Consider the following 12,113-nt stretch of genomic DNA (forward strand, 5'->3'; position numbering starts at 1 on the left):
TCAAATAAATTTAGACCTCACTAGTCACTTACTTTCTCTTACAGCATGCCACTCTTTAAAAATGCACTCTTGGAATTCAAATAAAAACAAAGCTATAGTTCATGTTTACTCTTGTAGTTGTAAGCCCTTAATTAAATTGAGGAAACTGAAGAGGCTTCCTAAATTATTTTCTTATGACAGATAGAATCAAAGCTAATAGGTACTGATATGGTAGTATTTTACTTTTATGGTGTATTCAATTTTGTGGTCCACATTCTCAAAGCAGGAAAATCTTCAACTTCTGAAAATGTGATTTTTTAGTTTATATTTGTATGAATACAACACTGAAAATCACTTCAATCTTGCTGTTCTCATTGGGAAAGATAAATCAGCATTTTTTTTTGTTGATGGATCTGTGTGTAATTTATAAAATTAGTAATTTTGGTTAAGAGATCTGTAATCCGTATAAATATGTGGTTGTATTGATCTCAACCTTTAAAACCCAAATTAACTTTGATAAGTTGATGCTTTGGTGAAATATTTCTAAAAATCAATATCATTAATTTTTAGATATTAAGAATCATATTAGGTGTTCTGTAAAATATGCCTTACACTGTGTGTTTGGGAGAAAAGATCATGACTTGACCCTTACTCTTAAAAACTTTTATTTTATTATTTTCAGAATGCAGTAATATTTTAACTAATCTAAATAAAATAGACATAAAAGCTCTTCCATATTTGCATGAAATGATCATTCTGAGGTTGGTGAGCTATTGTAAGCACTCAACAGACACCTTAATGCCAAAGGAAAGGTCCAGAAATAAAACTTTACATCATTCATAGAAAGGTAATTGGAGTGGTCCAGGGTATCAAGTTTTAGTCTATAAGGGGCGCTGCCTACCTGCCGTCCAACCATTATCTATCGCTAATGATTTGAAAGATCCCAGACTAATACCAACCCCCAGGTTCTAATACGACTTTGCCAAGGATTAGAACTGTGTGAATCAAGTCACTTAAACTCTTGGGATCTTAGTTTTTCATCTGAACATAGAAAATGTTAAGCTAGATCAGGATTCCTCTACCTCAGAGCTATTGTTATTTGAGACTGGATAATTTTTTGTTGTGGGGCTTATCCTATGCATCCCTGGCTTTTACGCACTACATGCCAAGGGTATTTCCCCTCTACCATGTTTTAAGAACCAAAAATACCTCTACACTTTGCCAAATTTCCCCTTAGGGAGCAAAATCTCCTCAGTTAAAAACCGCTGATCTAGATCACCAATTCCCCAAAGGTTGTTCCAAGGTAAATGGGTCCCATGAGAAGCTCTGAGAAAAAATGGTCCATGGTCACATAAGTATTGGGAACTTTGGCCACTCACTTCTCTTTTGCCTGGTTCTCCCCTTTTACCTGAATACTAGAGGTGTTAGTCTTGAGAAAGCATCTCCACTAACTCTATACTCTTGATTCGGTGACCTTGTCCACTCCCATCTGTGTGCCAGCTCCGAAATTTAGATTTCTAACCCAGACCTTCTAGCTGCCTCTTTATAATTTATCATAAGATCTCAACCCTGACATAGTCAAGACTGAGCTTTTGTTTTTCCTTTCTTGGTCTTTCACCCTCTCCCTCATCTCAGACATAGGACAATCACTTAAGTCTAAACCTGCCCGATGCTTCCTTTTTTCCTCCTCCATATGCAATCTGCTTTTGATTATTCATTCTCAGATTGTGTTTTGCACCTGTCTACTTTGCTTGACTGCCATGGCCACCATTTCAGTTGAAGTTATCACTCCTTCTCACCTGGAGAATAACATCTTCTTAGCTGGTCTCTCTGCTTCCACCAGCAACATCTTCCTTCCTGAAAGCCCTTAAATGGTCTGTGATTGTACTGAGAATAACTGAATGTGACCTACAGGGCTCTTGAATGAACTGGGTCTTGTTTCTCTCTCCAGCCTCATTTTGTGCCATTTCCCTTTTGCTCCCAATGTTCCAGACATATGATCTTCTCTCAGTTCCTTTGTAAAGAAAGAGGAGCTAACTCCTAGGATACTCCATGATTCTGCCTCCATGTTACTTCTGTAATGAGGCCTTTCATGACCTCTCTTCTCCTCCAAAGACTGTTATGTTCTCATATTGCATCTTTCTTTTGAACTCTACTTTTTAAAAATACCAATTATAGTTTTAATTTTATATTTGTTTCATGATCTGTTTCATACATCTTTTCCAGTAAGTTGTAACCTCCATGAAGTCAACAATCATGCCTCTTTGAGGGGTGTGAGGGGGGAGCAATCACAATATTCTAATTTGATACTTACCTAGTTGTGTTCTTGGGAGGAGGCAAGCCTAGGATCCTCCTACTCGGGCGCCTCCCCAGTAGTTTCCAATTCTAATTTGGAAACTGTTCTCAGACCACACAATGTATAAGACAATGACATGCAAATTATTATGAAACAATATAAGCATGGCCCTATAAATACGTTTTAGTGGTTCGATAGCCTGGCTATTGCTCCCTCTCTGTTCTTCCAGAAAAATAGCTCAGAAATGGGGTTTTCATTCTTCCTTGTAAGAGCTATGGGTTGATCCCAGGTGAGAAATGACCCAGACAAGGTACATGTTTTAGGAAAAAGATAGGCCATTTAATATATATTGATTTTTTCCTCTGTTCTAACTAGTTGGGCAGGCTGAAGGCTACATCACAACTGTATGTATATACCTCTTTTAGTTTTCTTTTAGGCTGCTTGAATCCTTTCATGAATTTTCTCTCCCCATCACCATCCCCCTCCCCAGCTTTACTGAGGTATAATAGACATATAACACTGTATAAATTTAAGGTGTACAATCTGTTAATTTGCTACACTTATAGACTGTAAAACAATCACCACCATAGTGTTAGCTGACATCCCCATCACATCACATAATTACCATTTATTTTTTTGTAATGAGAAAATTTAAGATTTGTAATCTATGCAACTTTCAAGTATATAGTACAGTATTATTAACCATAATCACCATGATGTACATTGTCACCCCAGAATTTGTTCATCTGATAACTGGAAATGTATACCTTTTGACCAACATCTCCCCATTTCCCCCAACCCCCAGTCTTGGTAGCCACCATTCTACTACTGTCTGTTTCTATGAGTTCAGCTTTTTCAGATTCCACATACAAGTGATATCATGTAGATTTGTCTTTCTATGTCTGGCTTATTTCATTAGCATAATGCCCTCAAGGTCCATCCATGTTCGGATCACAGCATCATATCCCAGGCACCTAACTGGATCTTCAGTACATTTTTCTAGAATAATTGGGTATATTCTTTACTGTGCCTGCCCTATCTCTCCTAGCAATTCACAGTTCACATTAGCATGTTCAAAATTCTGAGATTTGAGAAAGGAAATATGTTTTCCAACTTAATTGACCAAGGAACTTCCTCCCAACCCCATAATGCTGATTAATATTTCATTTTAGGGAACATTGGGCTAGATTATCTGTAAAGTTTCTTCCAGCTGGTTGACTATATAGCACTTTATTTCAGGGGGAGATGCTTTGACATATTCAATGCCATAGGAATTTCTGTTCAAATTCAAAGACCTGTAAAATTATTGAGACATATGTTGAGCTCAAAGTGTTATAATAACAAAATTGTTATCAGGGAAGACTGCAAATGTAGGAAAGAAGTTTAGTCCCAAGCAATCATTGGATCTGTTCTCTCCCAAATACTCTAAAAATTAAAGACATTATTATTTCACGAAACCAATTTTCCAATTATTACTTGAGACTTTAGGCCCATAAGATTATGAAGTATATATTTATTTTTATTAAATGTAGTAGAAAAAGGTTGAAACATTTTATGGCAATCAAACGTTATGAAAATAAAAAATGGATGGAATGCCCATGTGACTTTTCAAAATTTAATTCTCTTCTCACCAATTTTAATGAAACACATCTAAGTCTTTGATTACCAAGACACTGGATACCCAAGCTATTTTAGTAACAACAGGAACAGATATATCAGGACACTATATTTTTCTTTAAGTTGGAAAGATCACATAGAATGAATATTGAAGCGCTTCATAATGTCTATTGAGTGCCAACCCTGTGTCAGGGCCTGTGGCCAGTGTGTTGCATCCATGAAATATCTCATGAAATAATCACAGTGTCCAGAAGGATATTTGCAAATCTCATGAAGCTTCCCCTCTGAAGCCCAAAAGATAGCAAATGTCATCTTGCCTCTTCTGGAGTCAGGCTGTCTTCCAGAACTCTTATCTGTAGTGATCTAGATTGATGAGCTCTAACATTTTTCCTAATTTGGAACAGTCTTTTGATGTGTTCAAATATATGGTTGATTGTCATTATTTGCAAATTGTTATTGTGAATTCACTTACTGCTAGAATTTATTTTTAACCACCAAAATCAATACCTGTAGTGCTTTTATGGTCATTGTGGACATGCGCAGAGCAGCCAAAAGTTTGAGTAGCCCAGTGCTCACGAACTCAGCTGAAATAAACAAGATGACCCTCTGCCTTATTGTTTCAGCTCTCACAGTGTAAACAAGCGTCCTTTCTACAGTGTATGTAGTGCCAATTTTTTTTACATTTTTGTGCATTTTTTAGTGGTGGTTTCAGGGTTTAAAGTGGCCTTAAATGTAGTGCTGAAGTGCTGTTTACTGTTGTTCCTACACGCAAAAGGCTGTATGCTGTAGCTTATGGAGAAAATGTGCGTGTTAATTAAGCTTCACTCAAGCATGAGTTATGATGTTGTTGACTGTGAGTTCAATGTCAATGAATGAACATTATGTATTAAAGTGTCTTTAAAAAGAAACATATAAAACAAGGTTATATATTGATTGATAAAAATGTTGTAACCAGAAGCTCCCAGGAACTTAACACTGCATTGCCTCCAGCAGCAATACTTAGTATTCCTTAATTCAGTGTTTACAGCAACTCTACAGAACAAATTACCACAGATAATGAGGGTCAGCGACATCAAAAGATTCCATTCCACTTGACTTTCTTAACTGCCCATTGATGTCAAATATTCTGATTGTTCAGCCTTTGAATTGAGATGGGGAAATTAATGAAAGACCTTGAATATCAACTTTCAAACTGATGGGAACTTTTATGAGGAAGGCGTAAAGGCCTGGTATCAAAGATTTATAATGGGAGTCCTCATGATCCCTAACTCTCTAAGGCAAATGGCATCGATATAATCTCATTCATGTTCAGCAAAGTCCAGAGTCATTCCTTTCACACTTGAAACATGATGCCTTTCTGGGTGGGGAGGAAAAAGAAATGAGTAGAAATTTGAAAAATTCTAGTTTACAAGGTTTTAAAAATGTTCATTAGGTGTACTGCTCTGTATGACTGAAACTAAGTTTGTCAGAAATGGTGAACTGTTAAATTGAAGTCATGCTAATAAAAATCCACGATATCTCCAACTGTCTTCATTGTAAGTTCTCACATAAAAGGTTAATTTATTCCAATCAATTAATTTATTAAGCACAGAAAGGGCATATTGAGATACTACTGTAAAATGACTTTTTAAATTGTAAGTAAAACTATGATACAGAAAGTTCTGACCTTTTATTACTTGCCTCATTCCTTTGCAGTAAATGTAAAAATTACTTCAAGGATATCTTATTTCTTTCACTTATAAGAGAATGTTTAACAGAAAGTGCTATTTAAACACTTTTGATGAGTTCCTCCCCTGAGATTCAAGTTATATCAGAAGTGCTTAATATTTTTCCAATAACAATGAATCAGCAATAATTTAAATTTAGGTGACTATTGTTTCAAAAAAACAATGATTCTTAGATAACTTGTCAAAAGATAGTGTTTTGGTTCTGATTTTGATTTATTCCCTGTCAGGTGCTGAGATGGTCATTTTGTATGTATTTTCTCTAATTCTGACAATACCTGTAAAAATAAGTATTATTTCCATTTTGCAGACAAAGTCACTGAGGGTGTAAAAGGCCTAAATACTTCACTCAGGAGGTATAAAAAGCTAACATAGCTTGTTAAAGAAGCACATTCAAACTTAGGTCTGGGAAAATATACAAAATCATTGCTTTCTGTGACTTTTTACATTAATTTTTAAGTATATATTTTAAATGTTTTTATTTATTTTTGAGAGAGACAAAGAGAGAGAGAGAGACAGAGCACAAGCAGGGAGGGGCCAGAGAGAGGGAGACACAGAACCTGAAGCAGGCTCCAGGCTCCAAGCTGTCAGCGCAGAACTTGACTTGGGGCTCGAACCCACGGACTGTGAGATCATGACCTGAGCCGAAGTCGGATGGACACTTAACCGACTGAACTACCCAGGCGCCCCTATATGTGTATATTTTAAATGTTTATATTTTAGAGAGAGAGAGAAAGAGAGAACGAATGAGGAGGGGAGGGACAGAGAAAGGGGGACAAAGGATCCAAACTGGGCCCTGCGCTGACAGCAGAGAGCCCAATGCAGGACTCAAATTCATGAACGGTGAGATCATGACCTGAGCTGAAGTCAGACAACTTAACCAACTGAGCCACCCAGGCACCCTTCTTTTTTTTTTAATTGTTTATTTTTGAGAGAGAGAGGGGATTAGGGCAGGGGCAGGGGGGTGGGGGGGGACAGAGCATCCCAAGCTGGCTCTGTGCTGACAGCAGAGAGCCTGATGTGGGGCTCAAACTCATGAACGGTGAGATCACAACCAGACCCAAAGTCAGGTACTTAACCGACTGAGCCACCCAGGCACCCCTTTAAATTAATTTATAAATAAAACAAGCTACTGTTTACCTCTTAAAACGTTGTTACTTCTAATGAATAACGTAACATAGGACATAATATTTCTAATTGATTACTGAATATTTAAAGAAAGAAATTTAAGGTGTCATTAGCCATTCTTGTTTACCTAAGCAAATTATAACAAAAAATGTCTTGTCTGTTATTTTCGCCTAAATATTGTCTACCATGAGGTACTACTGCAAGACAAGAGAACATTCATATCAGGATTTTATGACACTCTTTTGAACCAAGTGACAGCTTTTAAGTGGGATTCATGCACTTTTAATAGGTTGAAAATTAAATGTAAAATTAAAGCTTTATAGATAGCTTCCTTAAAAAATGGAAATAAATTGTAAGTGATTGGAGTCAAATAGTTTGTCCTTCACACCCTCGAATAAATAGTGATTTCTCATAAAGCGTAGCCTCCTGTGGTTCTCATAACCCTGGAATACCCATAGTACAAAGTAGCCTTCCTCCTGTCCCCACTTTCTACTCAATATGACAGGTTAATTCTTTAAAAAAAAAAGAGAGAGAAATAATTCACGTGCTACAAATTCACCCTTTGAAGGTGTATGATGTCAGTGGTTTTTAGTTACATCCACAAGGTTGTGCCACCAGCACCACTGTCTAATTCCAGAACATTTTCACCATCCCCAAGGGAGACCCTGTACCCATTCGCTGTCCTTCCCCATTCACTCCTCCCATCCACTGGCAAACACTAATCTACATTCTGTCTCTACAGATTTGTCTATTCTGGATATTTTGTATAAGTGGAATCATACCATGTTAACCTTTTGTGTCTGGCTTCTTTCACTTAGAGTAACATTTTTAAGGTATATGCATGTCATAGCATGTATCAGGTCCTCATTCCCTTTTATGGCTGGGTAATATTCCACTGTATGGAAGCCCCACATTTTGTTTATCCATCCTTCAGTCAATGGGCATTTGAGTTGCTTCCACTTTGGGCTATTCTAAATAATGTTGCTATGAATGTTTCCGTATAGGATTTTGTGTGGACATATATTTAATTTTCTTCTTGGGGAGGTAACATAGATCTTTCCTCTCATTTTTCATTGCTTTTTTCCCCAGCTTCAAGAATGCCTAGAACAATAAGAACATTCACATCCTTAACAGCTTGATAAACGCGGAGCTGTCACAACCCCTAAATCTGATCTCCATTTGCCTGTCTTTTCCCAGAACCACCCATTGGCCAGATGCACCCCCCACACGGCAGTGTCACTCCTCAAAAGAACAGCAACCTGCTTGTAATCATTGTGGTCACCGTTGGCGTCATCACAGTGCTGGTGGTAGTGATCGTGGCTGTGATTTGCACCCGGCGCTCTTCAGCCCAGCAGAGAAAGTAGGTAACAGCTGGTTCCTGAGAGGAGAGAGGTCACGGTTTGACCTATCACCTTCTTGAGTTATATTTTTGAGAAATCTCTTTTGGTGTTCTTTTTCATAATTTACTACATATTCCTTAGCCTCTGACCTGAGCAAAACCTTGCCTTTTGTTCATTTTAGGCCCATAACTTGAGTGAGTGAGGGCTTGGCTTGCAGACTTAATAATAGAATCCACCTGGAGACCCACTTGGCATTTCTGCTTGACTTGACTTCTCTGGGCCAGATCCTTCCTTTCAGAGGAGGGCACATGTTCCTTTAGCAACATTTAGAAAATGGACTTCACCATGTCCCAATTCATGGCCCTGTCTGCAATTATGTGTAAAATGTTGGAGATGTGTGTTCCTTTGAAAGTATTTATCAATTCTGGCAAGGAGGCCTGTAGGCATTTAACCAATGCTTGTTGCACGAATGACTACCAAACTCAATGTAGTTATAATACAGTGGAGTATTTAGTTTGGAGACAGTAATTAGGATAGAAGAGAAATCCTAGAAATTCACAATGTTCGGATTTCCCGGCTGTGGTTGATTCTCAGAAATTCAACATTTTGAGGGGTTTAAAAAATTTTTCCATATTATGCAATTCTAGGTTATAGCCCATGCAGAGGATGATACATCAAAGTCAAAGTTTAGAATGGAAAGATGGTTTTAATTCAGTTTATCCCCTTCCAGCAACATCCATAACCAGCATATTAACCTTGTGTCAGAAGTTGTGGGAATCAGCAATAATCTCCTGGTTATTCTCTGCCTGTCTAGCACTTTTCAAATCCAGCCTGATATGTCCCTTTCAGCTGTACTCTCTCACTGAATTGACTCTGATAAGATCTTCCCTTGATTTTTTTTTTCCCTTTGGCCTCAGGCATAGTGCCGGCTCTGAAAGCCTGAGGCATTGGGCCTATAGGTGGCTGATTTGACAACTATATGCTACACACAGTGTCAGAGAAAGATTCTCTAACAAATCGTTGTTTCTCTTCTCTTGCTAATACCTTAGTTTCTCTTTTTAAAAATCCTATGACCCATTTGTTGATCTGTATTTATCTTCCAACCTTTTGAAGTGAGGTATTTAGAAATAAGATACAGAAAGATGTACAAGCTAAAGAAAGTGACATATGAGTGTAGATGCAGTCTTTGTATTTAATTTATTTATATGGCAGGACACATTTTACATTTGGCTGCATGTGTGAAATTGGGCTATCTTCAAGTTAGTGATAGCTGATGTGCTAATCCATTGTGCTTAAACAAGAAGCCAGGCAGACTGAGCTTAACTTACTCTCATGTGTGAGCATTCTAGGAAATCATAATTACACAGAACCTCCAGTGTGCTGGACATTTAGTGAGGCTCTGGAGAAAAAAGAACTGTAATGGGGTGAGGCATTCGACAGTCTCTTGGTGGAATAATCCCAGGAATGGGGCTGTGCAGACATAGAATGGGAAGACATCTATGTGACAGGCCGCTGAAGTAGAGCTGAGAAATATTCACGTGAAGGAAAGTGGGGAAGGCACCAAAACCAAGCTTGGCCTATTTCATGATGGCTTGAAAAACATGAATGTGTTCACTAAAGTAAGTTTAATCATCAGAACGACCTGTAGTGGGGTGTTTTGGTTTTTTCATTTTCTTTTTTTTGAGAAGAATGTTGGTGGATTATATGGACCTGATGAATTGGATTCTTGGACATATTTTGTTTCCTCATAGAGAAAATGCCAGTCTTCTCCATGTGCAAAAGTGGCATTTCATGCTATTTCTAGAAACTCTTAAATTGTCTTAAATCCCATGCTAAGCACTTCTTAAGAGCTTGAAGGTTTTATTTGGAAAGAGTAGAGGCTGAGCCCTCAATAGAACTCATTTTTAAATTAGGAGATGAATGAAAGAATAAATCACTCCATGAATGACTGAAAACCAAAGAAAGTGAATTTATAGCTTCTGTCCTACTGCCACTTTGGTTTTTCCTCAGCCTTCACTCAAAATCTCTTAATATTTACTTGGCATATTTTCACAATTTTTCCTCATCTATCTTTCTTCTGTAACAGACCCATTGCCTTTCATCCTGGCCTCTCTGTTTGTATATACTAACAGAGAAAATGTGAAAAAGAAAAATTTCTCCTTCAAGATATTCCTGAGTTTTAATTTAACTTTTCTTGATTTTACTGAGGATCCTTCCTCCTGATAGCACCATCACTGAGACTTTTTGAACAAATTAAATGATGCAGATGAAAGCAAAATCAATTCCAATCTAAAACAGAAGTAATGTCCCTTACAGAACCCTCAGAAAAATGAGAGTTTCATGTAATTAATAAAGTGAAATAGGAAACACATTCATGGGCTGCTTCAATATCTCTTTACCTGTTGGTGCTGGAGACTGTAAATTGTCTTTGTGTTTTATTGGGGCTCTTGAATTGCATCCAACGGATTTGAAGCATATTTATGTGCACTGTTCGCAGCACATCATTCAAGTTAATGTCCATATATTTTATTGTATGGTTTTTCGTATACACATATTTATTTAATAATGAGGTAGTTATCTGATTCACATTCTAGTTGGTAACGTTTTGTTTTTACGCTAGAAAATAACAGAAGGTAGAACTCAAGTTCTGGTTCTGATTCCCCACTTCTTGAATTAAATTAGTGGTGGTTAATGAAACCTAATCCCTGAATGTCAGTTTCCTCAAATGAGAAACAGGGATAAATACATTCTGTCATCTTCTCTACCTCAGAACACTGAAACTCCCCATGGAATGCTATCAAGTTGTAGAATCACATGGTAACATGTGGCATCAAATTGATATGAAATAAAAATAATTTTGTATTTATTTTTGGTTATTAATTTAAAATTGCTTACTACTTTGAAGAGGGACTCCCCTTACACATTTTGAATTAGTGAAATCATAATAGAATATCCTAAGATGGAAAAAATGTGTTTGTGAAAGCTTAAATTAATGGGGAGTAGGTGAGGAGTTTTGTGCCTTTTAATAAAGTAATGACATTTTCCTGGCCAAGCTATAGAATATGGAATATGATAAGTTAGAATGTATCTGTAGATACTAAAGACAAAAGATTTGACATTGAGAATACGCTGGAAATCCAGGACGCATGGTTGTCACATTTTAAAGGCAGTTACCTGGGTAGATTATCAACAGCTTGTCTGACTACATTAAATTTAAATATGTAAATAAAATTCAAGTTTTACTTGATAGAGTCACCAATTGACTAAATGTCCTATTTGATGTGACAAGTGTACAGCAACTTTTAAATATTAGTCCACATTCTTAACAGAAATAATCATTTTCAATGCTGACAATCAAATGTTTAAACTCTTACATGAAATCTACTGTAGCTTAGGTTACATTCACTGATTTTCAGATTTTTAACATTTTAATTATTTTTCCCTATTCCACAGAGACAAACCCTTAGGGTTCAATGTATCTTCAGTATATCTTAATTCCACCACAGAAAATGCAGGTTTATTTGAGTATCTATGACACATGTTCCCTGGGTTTCCAATACAAGTGTTTTCTTTTGCTTTTTATATCAGTTGGCAGAATGAAAATAATCAATATAGAGAATTAAGAAGCGGGAAACCTTTGGAAAAGATTTGGATGGAAGAAGTAGGGCGGGTACTTATACATCCTAATATATTTTTTCCTGGTGAACTTGAATCTTTTTTTCACATGCCCTCCAGCCCTTCTTCCTTTCTGAAACCTTTTGTAAATCCCCAGTGGGGCAAAGTGTTCTTGCCTCAACCTTCCATCAGATCTTGGACACACACCTATCTGACCACAAGAATTAGTACAACACTATTTGCCTCCTGTGAGGGACTTGAACAGAGGATGCCTAAGCAGAGAAGGGGATTTAATAGTTTATTACAATGTACAAAAGAATCTGTGAAATGATAGTTTTGTAGAACTTCAAAGGGCACAGTCTTGAATAAAATGGATCCTAAACCAGTGTTGGCTTTTACCCTTTCACATCCTAA

At 37.0% G+C, this 12,113-nt stretch overlaps 1 protein-coding gene across 1 annotated transcript in view; it reads left to right on the forward strand.

The window, feature by feature from the left end:
• The window catches only part of DCC (DCC netrin 1 receptor), a 1,137,854-nt gene that overhangs the window by 1,064,567 nt on the left and 61,174 nt on the right, over positions 1 to 12,113 (forward strand). Inside the window, exon 23 of the mRNA XM_047828892.1 lies at positions 7,942 to 8,104. Within this exon, the coding sequence (XP_047684848.1) occupies positions 7,942 to 8,104 (163 nt within the window). The remainder of the gene's footprint in view (positions 1 to 7,941; positions 8,105 to 12,113) is intronic.

This window comes from Prionailurus viverrinus, chromosome D3, assembly GCF_022837055.1.
Source record: "Prionailurus viverrinus isolate Anna chromosome D3, UM_Priviv_1.0, whole genome shotgun sequence".
NCBI classification, from domain to species: domain Eukaryota; kingdom Metazoa; phylum Chordata; class Mammalia; order Carnivora; family Felidae; genus Prionailurus; species Prionailurus viverrinus.